Genomic DNA, 25,532 nt, shown 5'->3' with positions numbered 1-25,532 from the left:
GTATAACTTAATCCTAAAGAATGAGCCAAAGAACAAATCATAGAAATAATTACTAATTTCATTGAAGATAATGACAACAGTGAGACAGTATGCCAAAATATTTGGAATGCAGCCAAAGAACTAGTTAGGGGAAAATTTATGTTTCTAAATACTTTCACCAATAAAAGGACATATCAACAAAGTGAATATGCAACTGAAAAAACAACTAAGAAATCAACAAATTAAAAACTCCTCAATTCAACACCAAAATGGAGATCTTGGAAATTAAAGGGAGAGAGTAACAAAATTGAAGGCAAAAAAATTGAATTAATAAATAAAAATGATTTTACAAATCCCAACAAAATAGATAAGTCATTAGCTAACAACTTTAAAGAAGAAAAACAAATTACTAGAACCAAAAAAAAGGCAAATTCACAACTGATGAAGAAGAAATAAATGAAATCATTAGGATCTATTTTGCCTAATTATGTGCCAGTAAAATTCACTATCTAAGTGGAAGTGGATGAATATTTAAAACTATGTAAATTACCCAGATTAACAGAACAGGAAACGGAATACTTAAATAACTATTAGAAAAAGAAATTGAACAAGTCATAACAGAAAAAAACCCCAGGAATAGATGGATTTACAAGCAAATTCTGTTAAACATCTAAAGAACAATTTATTTTAATACCACATACATTGTTTGAAAAAATAAGAAGGGGTTCTAACAAGTTCCTTCTTTGAAACAAATACAGTCTTGATACCAAAACCAAAAAGAGTCAAAACAGAGGAGTTTATACACCATTATCCCCAATGAATATTGATGCAAAAATTTTTTCCATTATAAAGTGCCCCGAATTGACTATTTTTTATTAATTTATTTTGATTTATCAACAATCACTTCCTTAAGCTTTTGAGTTTAAAATTTTTCTCCCCCTCCCTCCTTGCCTCTCTCCCTAAGACAGTATGCAGTCTGATATAGGATATATATATATATATATATATAATATATATATATATATATACATATATATATATATACATATATATACATATATATATATATATACATTATATATGCATTCCTATTAAACATATTTTCACATTAGTGATGTTGTAAGGAAGAATTAGAACCAATAGGAGGAACCACAAGAAAGACAAAACAAAACAAAACAAAACAGAAGAAAAAAATAGCAAATAGTATGCTTCGATCTGCATTCAAACTCCCTAGTTCTTTCTTTGGAGGTGAATAGCATTTTCCATCACGAAACCTTTGAAGATGTCTTAAATCCTTGCATTGCTGAGAAGGGCTAGGTCTGTCAAAGTTAGTTGTTGCACAGTGTGGCTGTTAGTGTGTACAGTGTTCTCCTGGTTCTGCTCACTTCAGTCAGCATCAGTTCGTGTAAGTCTTTTCAGGTTTTTCTGAAGTCTGCCTGTTCATCATTTCTTACAGCACAACAGTATTCCATTACATTCATATACCACAACTTGTTCAGCCATCCCCCAATTGATGGGCATCCTCTCAATTTCCAATTCTTTGCCACCACAAAAAGAGCTGCTATAAATATTTTTGTACATGTGGATCCTTTTCCCATTTGTATGATCTCTTTGGGATACAGCCCTAGAAGTGCTATTGCTGGGTCAAAGAGTATGCACATTTTTGATACAAAAATTTTAAGTAAAATATTAGCAAGGAGACTATAGCAACATATAACAAAGATTATATACTGTGACCATTCTGGATTTATGCCAGGAATGCAGGATCGGTTCAATTGGAAAACTATAAAGATAATTTATATTTATAGCAAAAACAATAGAAATCAGGATTATATCAAGAGAAACAAGGAAAGCTTTTGACAAGATATGTACTCCATTCTTGTTAAAAACTTAAGTAAGCATAGGAATTAATGGAGCTTTCCTTGATATAATAAGTAGTATCTATTTAAAACCAAGAGCCAGCAATATTTTTAATGGGGATAAACTAGAGGCCTTTCTAGTAAGAGCAGTGGTAAAGCAAAGATGTTCATTATTGCCGTTACTAACTATATAGTATTGTGCTTGAAATGCTAGCTATAGCAGTAAGACAAGAAAAAGAAATTGAAAGAATAAGCGTAGGAAACAAAATGATCACTTTTTGCAGATGATATGATGGTTTATTCAGAGTACCCTAGAAAGTTAGCTAAAAAACCAATTAAAACAACTTTAGCAAAGTTGCGTGATATAAAACAAACCCACCCAAATCATCAGCATTTCTGCATATTACCAACACAATCTAACAGGAAGAGTTAGAAAGAGAAATTCTATTTTAAATTATTACAAATAGTATGAATTTCTTAGGAGTCTGCTGAGGTACACAGAAATTATATAAACACAATTACAAACTCTTGATACAAATTCAGATCTAAATAATTGGAGAAATATTTATTGTTTATGAGTTGGCTGAGCCAATAAAAATGGCATATTTATTCAGCGCCATACCAAAAGACCAAATGATTATTTTATAAAACTAGAAAAAAAAATTACACAATTCATATGGAGGAACAAAAGGTAAAAAATATCAAGGAAATTAATGGGAAAAAGTGGTATGGAAAAGGAGCCTAGCAGTACCATTATCTCAAACTATACTACAAAGCAGTAATCATCTAAACAATTTGGTGAGAAATAGAGAGATTAGTCAGTAGCACAGATTAAATATGAAACATTTGTTTCTCTTATACATGACAGAAGCAAACAAATACAGTAACTTAGTGTTTGATAAACCTAAAGATCCCAGCTATTGGGGCAAGAACTCACTGTTTGCCACAAATTCTTGGGACTACTGGAAAGTAGTCTGTTAGAAACTAGGTATAGGCCAACATCTCATGCCATCTATCATAATAAGCTTCAAAGGGATACATGATTTAGACATAAAATATGACATAATCAAATTAGAGGAACATAAAAGAAAATGTTGTTTGTTGTTTCGTGTTTGACTCTTCATGACCCAATCTGGGGTTTTCTTGGCAAAGATACTGGGTTGGTTTTCCATTTCCTTCTCCAACTCATTTTATAGATGAGGAAGCTCAAGCAAAGAGTGGATGAAGTGACTTGCCCAGGGTCACACAGCTAAGTGTCTGAGGCCAGATTTGAATGCAGGAGCATGAGTCTTCCTGATTTCAGGCCCAGCACTCTATCCATTACACCACCTAGTAGCCCATAAAAGAAAGTGCCTGTCAGATATGTGGATAGGAGAAGAGTTCAAGATGAAAGAGGAGATAGGTTCATAGAACATAAAATGGGTGATTTAAATTATATATAATTTAAAAGCTTGTGCAAAAACAACCAATTCATCTAAAAGTAGAAGAGAGGGAAACTAGGAAAAATTTTTGCAGCAAGTTCCTCTGATAAAGATCTTATTTCTAGGATATATAGGGAACTGAATCAAATTTACAAGAAAAAAGCTATTCCCCAATTAATAAATGGTCAAATGATATCAATAGGTAGTTCTCAACAGAAGAAATACAGGCTATCAATAGTCATATGAAAAAATACTCTAAATTACTAATAGTTAGAGAAATGTACATTTAAAAACTCAGATTAGCTAAGATGACAAAAAAAAAGGAAATTTATAAATACTGCAGGGGTGATGGGCAAACAGGTACATTAATGCACTGTTGGTAGAGCTGTGAACTAGTCCAACCATTCTGGGAAGCAATTTGGAAGTGTGCCCATAAAGCTATTAAACTGTGCTGTTGACCCAGCAATACTGCCGCTAGGTCCATACCCCAAAGAGATCAGTGAAAGCAGGGAAGGACTCATGTACAAAAGTATTTATAGCACCTTTTTTTTTTTTAGTAGTGGCAAAGAATTGGAAACTGATGGGATAAAGGAATGCTCATCAACTGAGGAATGGCTGAACAAGTTATAATATATGGGTGTGTTGGCATGCTATTGTGCTATGAGAAGTGATGAAGAGAATAATTTCAGAGAAACCTGGGAAGACTTATGTGAACTGATGCGAAGTAAAGTGAATGTAACCAGGAGAACAATTTATACAATAAGAGCAATATTGTAAAGATAAACAACTCTGAAAGGCTTAGGAACTCTAAAATTGAAGATTGAGGCTTACGTTTTTATTTTTGGCTTTTTGGATGTGGCTGAATGCAGAAGTTTCTTTTGCCTGACTATACTTGTTTATAGTGGGTGTCATTTTCCTTGTTTTCTTAATGGGTTAGGGGAGATAGGAAGGTAAGAATTTGGAGTTGGCAATAAAAACAAATGAGTTAAAGAAACTGATATTCTGCACAGAAGCCTGATAAGTAGAAATCAATTTGGTCCTCACTCACTAACAACTTTGTTTCTCCTAACCTTGCGTGGCCCCAAGACTTTTATCTTTGGGGTAATCCTAGTACTGCATCCCTTAGTTGACATCATTGCCTGTAAAATGAATAATGTACATACTACTGCTAATGAAAGTGGCTTCACAACCTCGTTTAAGGCTGTTTTTTCCTGCCCAGACATGTCTGTCTGACATGAACATAATGACCTTTGTCACATCACAATATTGCCTGAGCCTCTGCACATATTGAGGGCCCAAAAGTACATCTCACCCATCTCCATATCCTTTAACAGAGCCTAACAGTCTTCCACATAGCTGCTACTCAAATGATAGTTGACCACTGACTGGCTGGATTTCTAACAGACAAGTTCTATCTTATAGCCCCACGATGTAAACTCTGTTTAACTGTCAATTAACTCTACGGATCCCCAAAAAAGGTAGAATTAATTTTTTTCCCCTGTATTACTATATATCAATAAATCTGACTAGAGCCCTACTTTGATGCCTGCTCAAGTACTGACAGATCTTACTAAATTGGACAGACTTTGAATATGGGCCTGGTGACGGTCAACCTGTCATCAGAGAAGCAGCTTAGCTATCAGCAGCAAGGCTGACTTGATGCCTCTTAATTTATTTGGGGTCATAGGTTTCTACTATGGCCTAAAAGAGATTGCAGCAGTCCTTGAGTTATTTAAGTGAGCGTTCATCTGGATATAAAAGTATATCAAAGTCATATATGAGTTATTATCGAGCTGCTAGTATGAGATCATAGGATCTTGAGTGAGGGGGACCTTAGGCATCATCTAGTCCAATCCCTTCATTTACAAATAAAGAAATTGACCCAGAGAGGCAAGACAGTTTCCTCAAACATATATGTAATAATAGTAATAATAATTAATGTTTATAGAGCACTCTAAGATTTGCAAAGTACTTTGCATATATTATCTCATTTGATTCTCATAACAATCCTGTGAAGTAGATATTATCATAATCCCTGTTTTACAGATGAGGAAACTGAGGCAGAGAAAAATTAAGTCAGTTTCCCAGTGCCATATAGTAAGTATCTAAGGAAGGATTCTAATCCATGTCTTTCTGACTCTAAGTTTGGTATATTATGCCACACTGCTTCTTAGAATACCCTGTTCTAAATTTATGTCCTGTCAATAAATTTTTGCTGATCTTCATTGGTAGAGGGAGATTCCTACCTAACAATGAAATCGTAGGTCTAGTCCCTAATACTCAATCACTGATAAATTTTTCTGACAATTGGCTCATGTTTTAAAAATAACAATTTACATTCTTAAACATATTCTCTGTATGTGACTTAGTGATGTATGTACATACTTGTACACACACACACACACACATACACACATACATATGTACACTGTGGTTTAAGACAAATGAGAAATTTCTGTTTTTCTGGACAGCCCAGTAGAACTAAACCCATCTGATGCTCTTCATTCTTGCAAATCCGTCACCTAGTGTTTAATGAATTTATTAGCTAATTTGAACTTAATTGAAATATTGCTTTGTGATATTGTTCATCTTGATTTTAAGTATATTTTTCTACTTTCTCAGCAATAAATGCTTCTTAAAAGCAGTAATTAAGTCTTCTACTTCTTTTGGCATATCCCCTAAAGCACATAGTAGCAACAATAATAATTCATATTTATAATTCAAATTGATACACTATATATATATTTGAGGTTTATAATATGTTTTCTTGACAGCCCTGCTAGGGTTTTTCCCAGTTTACAGATGAAGACATGGAAGCTAAGAGAACTTAAGTGAAATTGCTCATAATCATGCAACAGTGTCAGCTAGGATTTGAATTCTAGAGCCAGGTTTCATAAATCCACGTGCAGTATTTTCATTCCACTACATTGCCTTTCTACATTATTGCATTACAGATAGTGGAGACTTAGTAAATCTTGACTGACTGATATAACTAATTTGAGGTGTAATTCAAAGTATTATATCAGAGAATTTCAGTTAAATTTAATTCAGCAGAGTAAGCTAAATTTAGAACACTGTGCTTGGCCTTGAAGATGCAGAAATAAAAACAGTACATCCTTCGTCCTCGAGGAGCTTCCATTCTACTGAGGAAAGGGCACAAATGAGGATAGTACAAAGAAAATTAAGGAAGGAGACTGGCCACTAACAAATGGGGGGTGGGGAAGGCTTCATGGAGGCCGTGGTGTCTAAGCTGAGATTGAATGCAATAGAAGCATTTCGAGAGGTGGAGATGACAAGAGAGTTAATTACAAACTTGTAAATGTTATGTTGAGGACTATGTGGAGATCGGATTGGAGAGGAGAAAGATCGTAAACAGTAATCCTCACCAAAGGTGTTAAATGCTTAAACGACGGTGTTGTGTGCATAGAAAGAAGAGGATAGGTCTGAGATAGTGTATTGTGTATGGGTAGGCCTGATGAGATTTGGCGAATGATTATATTGAGGGTGAGGAAGAGGGAAGAGTCAAGAATGAATGACTCCAAGATGACCAACCCAAGAGCCTGGAAGGGTGGTGTGAAGCCCACCCATGATGGAAAATAGAGAAGTTAGGAAAAGTGGATGGGGAGACAGTCTAGGAAGAAAGACAGTGAGTTCTGTTTATGACTGTTGGTGTCTGGGAGGATGGTGCTGCTCTCAACTGGAATAGAGAAACTTAGGCTGGTTTCAGGGAAGATACAGTGAGTTCTTTTTCAGGTGTGTGGAGATTGAGGTGCCGATAGAATGTAAGAAAGGTCCAACCATTAGCTGATGATGCAGGATTATGGTTTTGGAGAAAATGAGGACTATATTTGTAGATTTGGAAATCATCTACATATAGATGCTACTTAAATCCATGGAAATAGATGAGGTAACCAAAAAAGAGTGGTGTAGAGGGAAAAGATCATGCAGAAAACCAGTGTGATCCACTGCTTCTATGTCATATACCATTTGTACAACTTTATTAGGAAAAACTATTCCTTGCTACCATATTTGTGAATTTTTAAAATGCATTTTCCAAAGGCTTTCATGAACTAGGTTGTTGCCGATAAGGCAGCATTCTAGGAATTTATTTTCATTACTCCATACTTATGGCCATGCAGTGCTAAGGGTGGATTCTCTTTCTTCTTCCCTCCCCCTCCTTGGGTGTGTGTGTGTGTACACAGGCACTCCTACAGAGAGACAGGTGTAGCCCTTCTAACTGGTACTGACATTTTCTTTGACAGAGATCCCTGATCTCATGGAACAAACTTCCTTTTTTTTTTTTCCCTTTCTTCCCCTCCCCCAGCTGATAATAGGACTAAAAAGAAAGTGGCCCATCGGGAAAGGAAGCAAGATTTCTCTGCCTTCAAGCAGACAGACAGTGAGATGAAGGTTAAAATATCACCACAGCTGCTCCTGGCAATGCACCGTTTCCTAGCAACAGGCAAGTGCCTCTTATCTCAGTTTGGAATCACTTGTTTCTCACCAGCCAGGACAGGGTGGGCTGTGGGGGGGCACTGGGAAATGGGGTGACAAATAATGCCACTTTTGTGTTTTGTTTTGTTTTGTTTTTCTTTTTAAACTCTCTCCTCTCCTGTGTTCAGTGTCGGCATGAACCCTCTGAGACATTTACCAGGGGTGGACCAGTAACTTTAAATTGGTCTGAAAGGTAAGGATGAACGTTAGTGCTGCCACCCTGCATGTACAGTTCATCAGGTTAACTGCTCGCAAATAAACCCCACGGTAGAGCCTGCTTTTGTGGAGTAGGGAACCAAGTCATGAGACCTGGACATCATCTGGGTCCATTTGATATGTAGGCAGTTGACCAATTCGCCTTTATTCAGCTTGCCTGGAAAGAACTGTGGATAGCAGTGGTAAGGTAACACAGACGACCTTACCAATTTGTAAAGCAGATAGATTTTCAAAATAAAATCTTTGACTCGACTAGTTTTAATGAAAACAAGAATATCAAGTTTTTTACATGGATTTCTCGATGGCCTCTTCAAAAAAAATTGGTAAATTGAATCTATTTCCATTAATCATGTTACCCAATCCACCAATATAGCCGGCACTGACTGATGCAGAGGTCAAGGTTGAATACACCAAAAAGATCATTCTCATGCTCCCTCAGTGGCCCCTTAGGGGAAGAGTGAGCTTTGTCTATCTAGCAAGAGGATTGGGAGGAAATCTGGAACTGCCCAGCGACTCCTTCGAAGACTACATCTACGCCGCCCCTGTCAGTAACACACAGTGTGCTGGAAAATATTATGAAAAGAAGAAAAATGGGATTCACAATTTTTGTGTTTGAAATTTCCATACATATTCTTTTGATTTAAGAAAAGAACAAACATCAAGCTTAACTCATTATCAGTCTGCATTTTTAAAATTCTGATAATATTGTTGTCTGCCATCTAGGAACCATTATTCAAAACTAAAGTAAATAAAGCTGGTCATTATCTGGCTTTTAGGTTGTTCTGTAGGCCTGGTCAAATGCAGCCCTGAGAAGTTAGTAATTGGTATTCTTAACATTTATAATGAAACCACATTTTCCCCAAGTGTAATAACAACTGTGATTTAAAAGAAATCATAAGTTGAATGCATATTAGACTGTGATTATGTCTTCTCTTATTTGTGAATCTCTAAACCTCTACACTTTTATTTCTAATAATGTCAAAAGAAGGAAGAATTGTGAAAATGAGATTCTGACAGCATCTTGTGCTTATGTGGGCCTGTGAGAGAGAGTGAGGGAGAAAGAGAGGTGAAGAGATGTGGGAAGGAAGGAAAAGGAAAAGGGGAGAGAGAAGAGGAAAAAAAGGAGGAAGAAGAACATGAAGGAAAGAGAGGAAAGGGAGAGAGAAGAGGGAAAGAAGGGGACAGGTGAAGGAGAAAGAGAGATGGAAAAAGAGAGAGACAAAGATACACTGAAAGAGACAGAGACTAATTCTATATTTTTAGGTACCTCCGGCCCTTGGACTTATGTTCTTCTGGGTCATTGTCAGACAAGCTGTGTTATGGCTCAGAGAAAGACATGCTAGGAATCAGGGAGTCTGTTTCTGGTTGATAATCTTTTTCTCTAAATGGGAAGTCAGATGCCTTTCGTGAAAATGAAAATTAACTAATGAATCAGGGTGGTAAAAAGGAATGAAAATGAAACAAAAGAGAATTCAGTTTTTTCTGATTCTCCTAGGACCTAGGTGATCGAGCCCCTAGTGGATCAACAAGCAGAAGTTTCATTGATATATTAATGCTTCATTTTGCATCCGTGATCTCTTTTTACTCACTTTAATGTTAATTTATACTATTCCTTGCCACATATTCAAAATGTAATATCAAGTTGTGTTTATATCTGTAGAAGTAGAAGCATTTAGCCCATCCCAGATGTCAGAGAAGATCCTTCTAAGGCTGCTAAAGCATCCCAATGTCATCCAGGAGCTGAAGTACGATGAGAAGAACAAGAAAGCCCCAGAATACTACCTCTACCAGCGAAACAAACCTGTAGACTACTTCGTTCTCATTTTGCAGGTCAGAAGAATTATTTAATAGTAATTTCTCTTTTGGTACCCTTCTTTCCTTCCATCTGATCAGGCTTTTTAAACATTCTTATACTAGATGGACAAGAGCCAAAGTTCTCATGTCCTGCTTCATATGATCTTAGCTATGGAAAGCTCTAAGTGGTATCCATGTTTTCATTTCTGTATTCCTATCTGCAAATAGCCTTACTAAAAAAGTAATGTCAGTGATCATTTTTATATCTTTGACTAGAAGGCTCTTAGTAATTATAGAAAGTATTGAGGCAAATAAAGAATATTTAGAGTGGTTGAACTTGTTGAAGAGTTTCAGAAGGTGAACTCAACTGATGCAAACCCATAGTTTGACAGAATGACTAAAGGTTAATTGGTATGCATCTCTTAGTAACTTTTGCCCAAACAATGGGAGTTTGGTTTTCCTGGGTTCCAAAGAGATTCTGTTCCCTTTTTTCTTGTTTCTATCATCTATCTGTTATTCCAGATTTTTCCTTGGTGATTCCTAGATACTGACCAACCTCTGCCTTCCTTCACTTTGGAGATAAAATGACATTATGCTAGTCTCACTGACATGCCCTGCTCTAGTACTATGAAATTTGGTCTAAAGTGGGAAGGTGGATCCACCTGGGCCTATGTTTGCTGAGATGGTGTTCTGGTATACAGAACAACCTAGTGGCAGAATAGACACTTAGCCCAGAGCAGCATTTGAGTGAATATTTTGGATAAATTACCCTTTGAATCTGCCTTGTTCACCCAGTTGATTTGGGCTGTTTTTGCAACATTTCTGAGATTTTCCAAGTTTTCTGTGCAGCTTCATTGTCTGAATGTGGTTTTCTAATTTCTGAGCACTGGTTTGTTGCATTCTAGAACAGAGCTGGAGAAAGTAGACTGAGGAAAGGGCATTAAATTCAGGGACCAAAATTATCTTTCATAAGCAGGGATGGTTTCTTTGAAAATAACTCTTAAATAAGCTTTTTCTTCTGGTTAGGAAAATGAGAAAGAATTTCATCCATGTGTCACCCTCTGGATGAGCAAGTAATGAATGATTCTAAAAAATGCTATGCATTAAAGAGTTGCTTGTAAGTTTCATAAAGCTTTTCTGTGACGCCTCTGTTTGATGGCGCTCTAACTCAGCAGTTTGATAGCTACTCCAATTATAGGCCTGGTTCACCCTTGAATTCAAAATGTATTTTTTTTCCTTTGGAGATAGAGAAGTTTCAAACTCTGACAACCTTTGGGAATTCTGTTATGTTAACCACGGAGAGGGAGCAAAGCAAACATTAATTTGTCAGGTAGGGTAATGGGTGACACTCTGAAATAGAGACAAAATATGAATGATAGTGAAAGCCATTTACTGTTTAGAAAGAGGCTTTGTGAATCTCTGTAGTAATATTGTAAACAGCATAGCTATTCATTCTTTTTCTCTCCTCTACACATAATTAGGATTTCATTTTCATAAGTGCTGTTTTATTACCTAATCTAATATGGAACTACAGGTATGTCCTGAGTGTAATCCATATTGACATTGCTTTGTTGATTTTTTTTTGGGGGGGGGAGTCTGGATTTGTTATTTTTATTTTTATTTTTAAATTAAATTTGATTTTTTAATTCTAACTTAAAAACCAAAAAAGGACCGTTTCCATATGTACATTAGAACACAAGATAATTGTGTGCAACACTGTGAACCTCCATGCCATACAACTTGCTTTAAATAAAAAGTATATCATAATGCCACAGGTTACTTCAAAAACTAACCTGTTTGTGCTTCCTTTTTCTCCTTTCTGTGAATTTTAAAAATGTCTCAGTAGCCCTTTTGGCACCATCAACCCTTCCATCCCCTCTCCAATTAAAAACTGAGAGAGAGAAAAAAACCACACCTCTTGTAACAAATAACCACAGCCAAAGAAAACCAGACTACACAATGATTGTGTGCAAAAATGTGTATCTGTGCCTTGAGTCCATTAACTCTGTCAGGAGGTCGGTAACATGCTTCATCATATGTCTCCTGGAGACAAGATGTTTCATTGCATTGATAAGAGTTCTTAAGTCTTCTAAAGTTTTTTTTAATTACAGTGTTGTTATCCCTGTATAAATTGTTTTCCTAGTTCTGCACACTTCATTCTATATTAGTTTATCATCACCCATGATTCTTTGCAATCATCTCTTTTGTCATTTCTTATGGCACAATAACATTCTATTATATTCAAGTTGTTGCGCTTTCCTCAGTTGATGGGTACTCAGTTAGATTCTAGTTCTTTGCTTTTTACCCTGCTTCAGGATCAGGTAGTTAGTTTTCCTTATCACCGTCCTTCTTATCTCTGCCTCCCATCCCTGTTTGTTTCCCTGTTGAGTTTGATGTCTTTCTGCACCAAACTGTATGTGTCTGATTCAGGTAAGAGTGAGGTTCATCTGATAACCTATTCTCTTCACCCCTTCATCCATGTTTGTATACCCTTCTATATACTCCAATTGTTAGAAATAGTAAGTTTCACCCTCTTTTCCCCCGTTCTGCACAAGTGTATTCATTTTACCCTCTCTTTTCCCCCTCTTAAAACCTCAGAACGGAATCAATTCATCCCCAGTAGCCTCTGATTTTCAAATTTAGGGAACTTGGTGTGGAAATTTCCTCCACCAGTACAGCTTCACAACTTCTCTGTAACTGATTGGATCAGTCACTTACTTGCCTGTGGTCTCAGAGATAATATGTAGCAGAGATAGGATCTGAACTTACGTCTTCCTGGCTCCAAGACCAGCCCTCTATCCACCACACCATGATACTCCTTTGTTTTGTTGATGTACATGTGAAATTCTTACATTGTAGTCATGTTTTCTTTTCTTTTATCTTTTTGAATATTTTATTCTTCACAATTACAGGTAAAACAATTTTTAATATGCATTTAAAAAAAAATTTTAGTTCCAAATTCCCTCCCTCCCTGAGACAGTAAATAAGCAATTTGATAAAGATTATACATGTGAAATCATGCAAAATATATTTCCACATTAGTCATGTTGTGAAAGAAAACACAGACAAGAAAGAAAGAAAGGAAAAAAGAGAAAAATAAGGGCAGCTAGGTGGTGCAAAGGATAGAGCACCGGCCCTGTAGTCAGGAGGACCTGAGTTCAAATTGGGCCTCAGACACTTGACACATACTAGCTGAGTGACCCTGGACAAGTCACTTAACCCCATTGCCTAGCCAAAAAGAAAGAGAGAGAGAGAGAGAGAGAGAGAGAGAGAGAGAGAGAGAGAGAGAGAGAGAGAGAGAGAGAGAGAGAGAGAGAGAGAGAGAGAGAGAGAAATAGTATGCTTTTATCTGCATTCAGACCATCAGTTCTTTTTTTGGAGGTGGATAGCATTTTTCATCATGAGTCCTTTGGAATTGCCTTAGATCATTGTATGGCTGAGAATAGCTAAGTCATTCACAGTTGATCTTCATACAATATTGCTGTTAGTTTGTATAGTGTCCTCCTGGTTCTGTTCATTTCACTTTGCATCAGGTTCGTGTAAGTCCAGGTTTTTCTGAAACTGTCCTGCTTGTCATTTCTTACAGCACAGTAGTATTCCATTACAATCATATACCACAACTTGTTCAGCCATTCCCCAATTGATGGACATCCCCTCAATTTCTAGTCCTTTGCCACCACAGAAAGAGCTGCTATAAATATTTTTGTACAAATAGTTCCTTTTCCCTTTTTAAAAAAATTGCTTTGGGATACAGACCTAGTAGTGGTATTACTGGATCAATTTTACAGCTCTGTGAACATTGTTCCAAATTGCTCTCCAGAATGTTTGGACCAGTTCACAATATAGTAGCCATGTTTTCAAATCTCTTTCCATTTAGCAGTTTGTCTGATTAATAAATATATTATCTTTTTAGTAAGATATTTTAAGTATTCCTAACAAATTTGCTATTTTTCGTATTCATGTTGACAATGCTGTGGGGTTTTATTAGGTGGGTATGTTTTTGGTTAAGAGTGCTTCCTGGCAGTGAGTGCTAAGCTTGTGCTGGCTATAAAATGATAAAATTGGGTGATCTTAGCTCTTTTAGGACAGCCAACTGCTTGAAGCATCTGTAAAGTACTAGAAATTACTTTCTAGAGATGTAACCAAGATGGCAGAATAGAAGGAAATAGTACAGTGAGCTCCCCCCCCAAAAAAAATACAACAAACTAGCTCCTCCAAACAGATATAGACAACACATCAGACCAAATCCTGATGGAGAAATCCAAGACGAAGTTATAGTGAGTCATTTTTCCAGCCTAGATCAGAATAGAGAGACAGAGTGGTCTATGCACACTAGAAATGGAGACTGGCTGGAAGTACCATATGAGGAGCCTATTTACCTGAAAAAAACAGAGATCCCTGAACCTTCCCAGGGCATCTCTGACCCATACCAGGTCATTTCGACAGGGATTACTGCCAACTGGTTGCCCATTACCCATTTCCAAATCATATGGACTGGAGGTAGCATTCCTAGCTAGGGAAGCCAAAGGTGGTGTATCAGGAAAAAAGCAGGTTCAGAAACGAGCAGAAGCTGTGGGGCTCTGAAGCCAGTGGAGATGAATAACCAGGGCAAGAGTCCCAGACTAAAGGGGTGCCTGCAGTTGTGTCTCTCTGACCCAGCAGAACTTCCCAGCTGGCTGACGTTGGTTTAGTTCAGCAGCTATCTACCATTTCTCAGACCGAAACCCAGGTCAGGAATTTGTAGAGCTCATACAACAGGGGTAGCAGTCAGACTTTGCCTTGGATTAGTGCCGGGTACATAATAACCACTATATAAATGTTAGCTATTATTATTATTATCAGTATTATTGAAAGCTTGTAAGTCCCCAGCCTGAACTGTCTCTGAGATCTTGGAAAAACACAATATTCAACACCCCAAGAATGTAGGATCAGGACCAGCCCAGAACATCCCTCCAGAAGTGCACAGAACCCTGCACTAACATCAAGTCAGAAGTCAGGAAGTAAACTGGAAGAGCAAACAAAAAAACAAAAAACAAAAAGAATCCCATCATAAAAAGCTATTATCGTGACTGGGATGCTTAAGATACAAACTTAGAAGAAGAGAATGACTCCAGAATACCTACAAGCAAAGCTTCAATGAAAAATATACCTTGACCACAAAGTTCAACTAGAATTCTTAGAAAAGTTGGAGTTTTTTTAAAGTTTAAAAATGTTTTATGAATGAAATGAGAGGAAAAAATTGGAAGAGAAATAAGAACTTTGGAAGAAAGAATTGGAAAGGGAATTAATAGCTTGGCTCAAGAGATACAAAACCTTGCCCAGACAACAAAGTTTCTGAAAATTAGAATGGACTAAATAGAAAACAGTGACTCATTGTGACAAGAAATATTGAAACATAATGAAAAGATTGAACAAAATAGAAGAAGATATAAAGTGTCTCATAGCAAAAACAGCTAACCTAGAAAACAGATCAAGGAGAAACATTTTAAGACTCAGACTATCTGAATACCAAAGAACCTAGACATCACATTTCAAGAAATCTTAAAAGAAAACTGCCCAGATCTGTCAGAACTAAAGGGCAGAGTAGACATGGAAAGAATCTACCAGTAGTCTTCTGAAAGCAACTGAGAACATTATAACCAAATTCCAGAATTTTACAGGTCAAAGGAAAAAATGCTGCAAGCAACCAGAGAGAATTTCATACTAAAGAGTCACAGTGAGGATCATGTATGATTTTAGCCGTCATTAATATCTAGGAATGGAGAGCATAGAATACCATATTGTAGAAGGCAAAGGATATGGACTTATGGCCAAGAATAACTTATATGGCAAAACTACATATAATCCTATGGGGGTGGAGTTGGGGGTGGGGAGAATGGCTTTAATGAAACAAAGGACTTCAGAGCATTCCTGATGAAAAAATTTGAAGTCAAATACAGGATTTAAGAAAAACATAAAAAGGTAATCACAATTAGCGGCAGCTAGGTGATGCAGTGGATAGAGCACCGGCCCTGAAGTCAGGAGGACCTGAGTTCAAATCCAGCCTCAGACCAAGCACTTGATACTTACTAGCTGTGTGACCCTGGGCAAGTCACTTAACCCCAATTGCCTAAAAAGCAAAAAAAAAAGGTAATCACAATTAAACAGTGATAAAGGACTAAACAAGGATAAACTGCTTATATTCTAAAATGGGGAAATGATACATATGTTCCTTACTGAACCCTGTCATCATCAAGGGTCTTAGAGGGAATCTAAGTACACTGAAAGCCTGGGAGTGATTCTTTTATGTTTTGGTGATCTTAGGAGAAGAATGGAAAGAGAAGGGAAGAGGAATACAGTGGGGGTGGGAGTGGGGAAAGGAAGATTAAGGAAAATTATGCCACGTAATCAGGGTGTGCAAGTAGACATTTATGGAAACAAGAAGGGGGGAGGGTGTGGAGTGGCTGACACTTAAAACTCAGTCTCATCTGAATTGGTTAAAGAAGGGAATATACATAGAGTTGTGTATACATCTCACTCAACCTGGAAATGGGAAAAGTGGGAATTAGGAGGATAGTTTAAGGGAGGGACTAGTCTTAAGCAAAACAAACTCTAAAGATATGCAAAAATATTTATAGTTTTTTTTTTGAGATGGCAAAAATGGGAGTCTTAGGGAATGCCCATCAAATGGAGATTGACTGAACAAGTTATGGAATATGAATGTGATGGAATATTATTGTGCTATAAGAAATGAAAAAGAGATGGTTTCAGAGAAACCATAAAGACTTATTTAAACTGATGCAGAGTGAAGTAAACAGGACCAGAACAATTTATACAATAACATCAATGTGGTAAAGAAAAACAACTTTGAAAGAATAAGGAGCTCTCATAATTGTAATGATCACATACTGTGCCAGAGGATTAATGGTAAAACATGCTCCCTACCTCCAGATAAGAGTGTGGGTGAATCAGCATTCATATAATGCCTACTACATGCTAGGCACTTCACGCATGCAAATATCTCATTTGAGTCTCACAACAACCTTGTGAGGTTAGTGCTATTATCCCCATTTTACAGTTGAGGAAACAGAGACAAGCAGAGGTTATGTTACGTGCCCACGCTCACACAGCTAGCTAGTGTCTGCAGCCAGATGTGAACTTAGATCTTGACTCCAGGCCTAGTTCTCTTCTCCCTGTGCCACTTCACTGCTTCCTGTCCAGATAGAGAGAGAAAGGATGCAGAGTACTAAAGGAGATAGATTTTTCTGGCTATAGCCGATGTGGATATTTTCTTTGCTTAACTATATGTGTTTGTGGCAGCAATTTTGTTTTTATTTAGTCCTCAATGGGGAAGGTTGGAGTTATAGGGAGAAAGGGTGAATTTTTGCTGATTTAAAAAAAATTTTTTTTCATTACTTTCTGAAATATTCTCCTAGCAAATTAATTTAGCTTAAGCTGAATTCATAGAATGGTGCATAGGACTTAAATCTAAAGATTGCTTCTAATCTGAGCATTTTATAGCTTTTATTGGCCCAGCCTTCACTAACAGCTGAGAAGTACATGATATGAAACAAAACTGGAAACAAATCCACAACTCAAACATTAGTGACTCAGAATTAGAAAATATGCCATAACCTGTTAGGGATATCTTTTCTTTATGTTACAATATACGGCATGGGCATATTGACCATATCTATTACCCTCTGACCTCTCCTTTTACATAGGCCCTTCCCTACTTTTCCCATCCTTTTCTGTAAACAATTTAAAAACCTCAAACTAATAAGCAACGCAGTATCCCTCCTTTGAGGACTGAATCAATAGGTTTGTGTTTTATCCATGTTGATGCCTTTTCAGAGACTTAATGTGGGATGTAGCCAGTATGTATGTATGTCTGTATTATTATTATTATTATGTTTTGTTGATGTTTAGTTGATTAGTTGTGTCCAACTCTTCATGACCCCATTTGGGGTTTTCTTAGCAAAGATACTGGAATGGTTTGCCATTTCCTTTTCCAGCCCCTTTTATGGATGAGGAAACTGAAGCAAACAGGGTTAAATGACTTGCCCAGGGCTGCACAGGTGGTAAGTGCCTGAGATTTGAACTCAGTCCTCTTGACTCCAGGACCAGCACTGCCCACATTATAGACTAAATGCAAATCTTTACAGTGAGGGAGAATTAGTTCACTAATTATGTTTCATTTTTTACTTCTAATCTCAGGGCTAATTGTCTATAACCGTCTGCCTTAGTCAGAGGAATTTCCATATGAAAATATTGGTTGACCCTGGATCCTTGTAGTCAAAATGAGCAAGATATAAAGTTTAAAACACATTTCTAAAATTCAAACTCAATTTCAGTTTTTTAAATGAATTTAAGTGAGAGAAAAATTCCTCAGTTTAATGACTTTGGGAATAGAAGTATAAACAGAAACTAGGTTTATGAATTTAATTAGTTCTCTTTGATATGGAGATAGTGATATTGTTTACAAATAAAAAGAAAAAGGGAAAGCTAATCAACAAGGGACATTGAGGTATTTGACTAGTTTCCTTTCACTATAAAATATGTCATCAGTGGAAAACCACCACTTTTCCTACAAGAGGCACAGTTTTTTTTTTCCTTGCAGGTTTTCAGTATCTAAGAATAACACCAAGTTTTCTTCATTGTGAGCTCCTGATTCCCTGCCCACATACCCAGTTTGGTAGGTTGAGATGTGGCCCTCAAGCAGCAGCGTACCTGCAGATGCAGGTTTTCTTCATTGTCACCAAACATCAGATGGGGTAAGAACAGGCCTGTTCCCATCCAACAGAGGCCAGAGGCATATCTCTGAATGGTGTAGCTTGACCTTCCTTATGGAAAAGGAGTATGCACTCTGCTGTCTGGCTTCCAGAGAGAACTTGGGCTGTGCAGTCTGGGCAACACTGTCCTCATACATAATATTTAACTCCCATAAACAAGTAGTGACACCATCCACGTGAATGTCATGGAACCAGGTAATCTTCATGTAATGTTACATTCTTCCATAGGGAGTGGTTGGCATTGTTGGGATTCTTACTTCCTCAACAAAATAAGGAATGATAAAACAGCAATTAACCAATGAATAAGTGAATAGACCAATGAGAAAGCCAAGGTTATCTTGGATAAACATCCTCCATCTTTTCTTTACATCTTAAATATCTTGATATTTATTTTCTGGCTTTTCTTCATTTACGTTTCAAAGAGGGCACCATCCTCCTTTCCAAGGCTGATTCTTGTACCGTTGCCCTTGAGTCTTCTCCTCCCCCTGCCCTAGTATCTTCACCATCCCCACTCTCCATGCCCCTCATGGTGTGGCTTCTGTCTCATTCATTCTAACGACACTAGACTTTGGAAGGTTTCTAGTCAACTCGTTGTCATCAGTTCTAAGGCCTTTCTAAGTTTACGTTTTACTTGACCACTGTGTAGCAATTGACTGCTCTCTCATTTAAAAATTCTTCTCATCCCTTGACTACTTGGATGCTATATTAATCAAGTCTTGCTTTATATGTGTGTATATAAATCAGAATGGATATATACTTGCTTTATATATGTATATGAATCAGATTGTATATATATGTACATACTAAGTATATGTATATAAATACGTAATGCATATACATATATACTCACATATGTGTGTATACTTACACACATAGTATTACATAGTGAGAGCATTGGAAGTTGGCCTCTTTGGAGTCAGGAAGACCTGGCTTCAAGTCTTGACTCTGATATATTCTGCCATTTCCTTCTCCAGCTCATTTTACAGATGAGGAACTGAGGCAAACAGGGTTAAATGACTTGCCCAGAGTCACACAGCTAGTAAGTGTATGAGGCCAGATTTGAATTCAGGAAGATGAGTCTTCCTGACTCCAGGCTTGGAGCTTTATCCACTATGCCACCTAGCTACCCAAATTTATACATGTGTGTATATGTTCATGCATACATGCACAGTCAGTCAAATCAAGTAAGTCACCCAAAAGGTAGATTCTAATATATTACTATTGATATTTGTGTGCAAGGAGTGGCACACCAGGAAATGCATGATTGGAAATGGAAGTGGCCTGGACATATAGTAAGACTGAGAGAGAAAAGACAAACTGTTCAGGTGATGCAGCAGTGCTCAGGAAGTGTTGAAGGGCATCATGAATCCAGGAGCTAAGATGTGGAAGAGGAAATGAATAACATCAAAGAGAAGAGTCTGCACTGTTGTTAGGGAGAACCACTGAAGGTTTGCCACTGAGTTAGAAAATCTCACCTTAACTGCTGCCACCATCTAGTCTTCCCACTATATCATCGTCCAGTGGAGGGGGTGAGGCGCATTCTCTGGATTCAGCCAGTCCCCCTCTTTGACCACTTGAAGGGTTACAAAATATTCCCTTGCTTTGAGCTACAGTTCCCAGCAGTATTTGATATTTGTGAGTTTCATTAATAAACAGTACTTTGAGTTATTGTGAAGCTTTTTCCACAGTACCCTTACATAGATACTGTATTGATCGAGCTCTTTAAAAAATAGCTTCCTTACAGTCATTTATCTTGCGTTTATTATCCAGTGGAGATCATGTGTACACTGAAGCATTGACATCTGGACATTAGACTCACCTGTCATAGTTTAGCAGCATCCACCTTCCTGCCATCTTTGAAAATTGAGTTATTGCCCACATCTGATTCCATTGCTTCTCTTCAGTCTTTCACCGTTCCTCAAAGGTCACAGATAGTGATTCGGTAATCTCAGTACTCTGCTATGTCATTTGGCTGAGCCAGGTGACTTGAACTTATTAAATCAGCTATCTCCTATCTCCTTATCTTTAGTTTCAGTTCACTGTTAATAATTTTTGTTTTCAGACTGAACATAATTTTTTAAAAAGAGAAAATAGAGGAAAAACAGCAGCTAAGTTGTTCTGATTTCATTTTGTCATTTAAAAAATACAATCCCATCCATCCCAAATAGCAGGCATATCTCTTTGTTGTTACCTTTCTTGATGGTCATAACTCTAAAAGTATTTTTGTGGCTTTAATGGTTTTTATGAACTTTAACTCATTCAAGATTTAAGCATTCTAGGCACTATTTTTACAGTTCCATTCTACTCATGAATTCATTCTGTTATGTACCATTCTATATTATATATGTGTCCTTTTAAAACCTAATTTAAAAAACAACTGAATAGTCTGAGTAACTAAGCTTGACGCTGGAGAAGAGTTGAGAAAATAGACTTCCCTCCATTCTTTGCAGAGGTAGAGAATCATGGGTATGGAAGATAGTATGTGTTGTCAGACCCAGTTGATGTGTTGGTTGGTTTTTCTGAACTGCTTTTTTCCCCCTTTTTTGCTAGGCAGTGGGGTTAAATGACTTGCCCAGGGTCACACAGCTAGTAAATGTTCTGTGTTTGAGGCCGGATTTGAACTCAGGTCCTCCTGAATCCAGGGCCTGTGCTCTATCCACTGTGCCACCTAGCTGCCCCCTGAACTGCTTTTTAAAATGGTTCTTTGGGTGCAGGAAGGGAAGGGATAGATTCAGAAATGTAGGGGAACAAAGAAACAAAAGATTTCAATAAAAATGAAATCTGAGTTCATCAGAAAGCTCCCCATGTAACCCCTTGAATCCCCATAGATAGACATACTATGGTCCACTACTGAAATTTAAAGGGCTTCAGAGAAGAATTAGATGAATTAATCAATAATGAAAGCAGCAGCAGCAGTAATAGCATTCATATAGGACTTCAAGATTTGCAAAGTACTTTACACATGTTATCTCATTTGATGCTCACAACTTTGTGAAGTAGGTATTAATTTTATCCTGATTTTACAAATGAAGATACTGGTAGAGGCAGACCAGGTAGCCTAACCTCTCAGGATCATACAGCTAGTAAATGTGTAAGTGATATCTGAATTCATGTCTTCCTTAGTCCAAGTCTGGCACTCTATCAGCTGTACCACCTCACTGCTCCATTAGATGTGGTAATGTAGAGAAGACCATGTCACTTAACTATGGGCATCCCAAGTGAGGATGGAGGAAAGGATCAGAGCAACATTTATCCTCCCCCCCAAAATAAACTCCCACAAACAATACAAAACAAAAAACTGGGGCAGTGTTAACCCCTCTAAAGCTAGGGCAGCACACTGACCACCACCACCTTCCAGGCCATCCCCCCCCCATATCCTACCCCCTTGCCCCACACGCTGGCATCAAAGACTGCATGGTGGGATGGAGAAGAATAGGGAAGAGATAAAAATTAGGACTCTCACCAGAGATCCTCATGCCCAGTGGTCTTTAAACAATAGCAAGAAGAGGGCTTTCTCCATAAAGTTGTTATAGGTTACTTCCAGGACTTGGCACATTCAACTATTTCTGGAAATGGGACAGAATAAGAGGAGGAGGCAAGGTACCAAGTAGGGGAGGATGTGTGGTTAAGGCAGAGATGTCCTCTTACTCGAAAGAACATTCTCGTTTGCAAAACACCTCCCCTTTTCGTTCCATACTAGAATTGCTCATGGTAGTGGTTTATTGAGCCATCTTCCCTTTTAGAGTGTCAGGCCATAGGATCATTCTCACCTCTATGGAATGCCCTCCCCCTTTTCTTCACCTATCTAAATCCTACCCTTGAACTTCAAGGCTCAGTTCAAATCCTACATAGTCAGGGAGGCTTTTCTCTGAATTTCTCGAAGCATTACTATCTGTCATTAAGTACTTACCACACATGACTATGTAGCCTTTGTAAGGTCTGATGTTTGACTTATGGCATAGGACCATACATTGCATCTCAGAGGTGAAAGAGACTTCAAAAGCCAACTAGTCCAACTGACAACCTGAACAGGAATCCCTTCTGCAACATCCCAGGCAAGTGGTCGTCCAGACTCGACTTGAAGCCTTCTCCTAACAGTACCTCTCTAACCAGACCATTCCATTGTGAGTTGACTTTCATTGTTAGAAAGCTTTTCCTCATGTGGAACCAAAGTTTGTTTCTCTGAAATTTCCACCCTTTGGTCCGTCTTCTGTACCTCAGAGCCAAAGAGAACAAATCGAAACCCTCTTTCACATGGTATCCCTTGAAATATTTAAAACTAGCTGTCATGCCCTACTCCCAAGTGTTCTCTTCTCCAGGATAGATACTCTTTGTTCCTCCAGCCAATGCTCGCATCTCTCATACCCATCCCCCTCTCTCCAGGCCCTCCCCACCTCTTGCTTTCTAGTTGCTCTCCTTGCCTCTACTCTCTTCCCTCCCTAATCCTTCACACAGCTATCACCACAGCCAGTGTGCTATTCCTATAGCGCAGATCTGCGGTGTTACTCTCCTGCTCAAGAAACTCTTGTGGCTCCCTCTTCTAGGATTAAAATACAGACTCCTCTGTTGGACTTTTAGCACCTCACAGTCTGGCTCCAGCCTACCTTAAAATAGGTTTTTTATTCTGGATTTTACACCAAATAAAATGAGCACTTCCATACACAAAGTAGAACAGATAATGAGGGTAGTACATGAAGCTGTGAATCTCTGTTATGTAGTTTGCTTTTCTGTGTAAGTAATAGATGCAGCTGTCTTGATCATGTGTTTTCTTTTGAATTTTCTGTTTGCATCTGTGAATTTTTAAAAAATGCTTCAATAACCTTATATCCATTCTTTCCCTTTCTTCCTTCCCTCTTTCCCTTCCTCTTTCCCTCCCTCCTTTCTTTCTTTCTTTCTCCCTTCCTTCCTTTCTTTGTTGACCATATGATTGCTAGCATTCCTCCATTGGAGGAAAAAAAAAAAGGAAAAACAAAACTCAGAACAAGTCCATACATTGGTCACATTCAGAAATATATCTCATTCTTCATCTTAATCCATCACTTCTTTGTCAGGAAGTGACTTTTGGAATCTGACATTTCATCCATCAAATTTCTTAAGTCTTATAGAATTATCTTTCTCTGAAGTATTGTTGTTATTAAACAGTTCTGGTTATGCTCACTTCACTTTAAATCAGTTCATACAAGTCTTTCCAGGTTTCCCTTTCATAATTTCTTTTTAAAAATTTTTTTTAATTTTTAGGCAATCGGGGTTAAGTGACTTGCCCAGGGTCACACAGCTAGTAAGTGTCAAATGTTTGGTCTGAGGCCAGATCTGAACTCAGGTCCTCCTGACTTCAGGGCGGGTGCTCTATCCACTGTGTCACCTAGCCACCCCATTCATAATTTCTTACTGCACAATAATGTTCCCATGCCATAATTTGTTTAGCTGTCTGCCAGTGGATGGGCACCCCTCAATTTCTCAGTTCTTTGTGACAACAAATAGAACTTCTATAAATAGTTTTGTATTTGGTTTTTTTCCCTCTTTTTTATTTCTTTGGAATATAGACCCAGTAGCAGTACTGCTGCATCAAAAAGTGTCATTTGATGACTTTGGGGATGTAGTTCTAAATTGCTTTCCAAAGAGGTCAAACATGCCTTTGGAGGCTGTATTGCGAGTTACTCCCTTTCATGTATTCTGTATTATAGTCAAGTTGGCTGACTTGCTGTTTCATGTATATGCCACTTCATCCCCCAAGCCTCAGACCTGACGTGTTCTTTCTTCTCTCTGCTACCCCACAATATCCTTGGCTTCCTTTAAAGTTGAGCTTATTGGATAGCTCTGACAGGAATTCCATCCTGGTCTGCCTCTCCCTCTCTACCATCAGTTGCTACTGCTCTCCCCTTAGAATTGTTCTATATCTACTTCATCTAGATTTATTTCTCTGAGTATATGTTGTTCCTCCCCCCCAACAGAATATTTTTGAGGACAAGGACTATCTGTTTTTGCATTTGTATTCCCAGAATTGGCACAGTAACTGCTTAATAAATGCTTATTTTTAAAAACATTATTGCTATCTTTTGTTTGTATATTTCATTTCCAAATGTATCCCACTGCGTCCCCCTTGTTAAAAAAGAAAAAAAAATCAGTTGAGCAAGTATCACCAGCACATCAGTTGAGTTTGACAGCATATGCTCCTTAGAGCCCACTGGCCTCTGCACGGCCCTGCCGCTCCCCCTCTGGCCATGCTCCACCTGTCACCGTCCTTCTTAATGTGTGGAGTCCAGAGGGAAAAGCAGTTCTCGCCAGTGAGATTCTAAGTACCTTGAAGTTAAGGGTTTGCCTTTACTTCTCCTCCTTAATGGTAAGCGTTCCATTAATATTTGTTGTTTGAGTCTCTTCTGCATGTAACATGAAATCAGTCTGAGATCCCTTCTAGCTCTGCAGTTCTCTGACTCTCTTCTGTTTTGTGACAGAGGCTATATGAGTGCTCCAGTGAGGGATGCGAAAGACTTGGAGAAAGCAGACCTGGAAATGGGTTTGGGTTTTTTTTTTTTGAGAATGGACTTGGGAGAGGGGAAAGATTTAAAGAGGAAGCTGTGTGCATGTGTGTCAGGGCTATTCACTCCAGAAAGCCCCTCTTTTGTGGATAACTGTTTCTTTTGCAGATGACATTGGTTGCAGGTTTCTTTTTGATCCTTTGTTTAGAGGCCCAGAATTTAACTTTCCACCCAAATGAAGTTTAGATAGGTCCACAGCAGAGAGGTAGATGTAGGCGGGGGCAAGGAAGGAGGTGGGGAAGAGAAGGGCTGAGTCATCTCAGCCAGGCTTCATTTGCCAGAAGGATCCAGTCTCAAGTTACCGATCCTTGGTTGTGAGGAGAGGGAGGTCCTGATGGTGTTGACACCAACTTAGGACACACATGAATGTCTGGGAGAGGAGGGACTACAGAACCTTAGTTTGGAGACATCATTTGCTCAGGGGTCAGAGCGCCACTCACTCTGCCGTAGCAAAGCCGCAGT

General features: G+C 38.1%; 1 protein-coding gene across 1 annotated transcript in view; it reads left to right on the top strand.

The window, feature by feature from the left end:
- Positions 1-25,532, top strand: part of CNNM2 (cyclin and CBS domain divalent metal cation transport mediator 2) — a 164,475-nt gene that overhangs the window by 115,877 nt on the left and 23,066 nt on the right. Inside the window, exons 3-4 of the mRNA XM_020967649.2 lie at positions 7,584-7,721; positions 9,630-9,799. Coding sequence (XP_020823308.1) covers positions 7,584-7,721; positions 9,630-9,799 — 308 coding nt within the window. The remainder of the gene's footprint in view (positions 1-7,583; positions 7,722-9,629; positions 9,800-25,532) is intronic.

This window comes from Phascolarctos cinereus, unplaced genomic scaffold, assembly GCF_003287225.1.
Source record: "Phascolarctos cinereus isolate Bilbo 61053 unplaced genomic scaffold, phaCin_HiC Scaffold_3;HRSCAF=262, whole genome shotgun sequence".
Taxonomy (NCBI): Eukaryota; Metazoa; Chordata; class Mammalia; order Diprotodontia; family Phascolarctidae; genus Phascolarctos; species Phascolarctos cinereus.
Note: the sequence above shows the minus strand (reverse complement) of the source record. Positions and strands in the feature narration are given on the sequence as shown.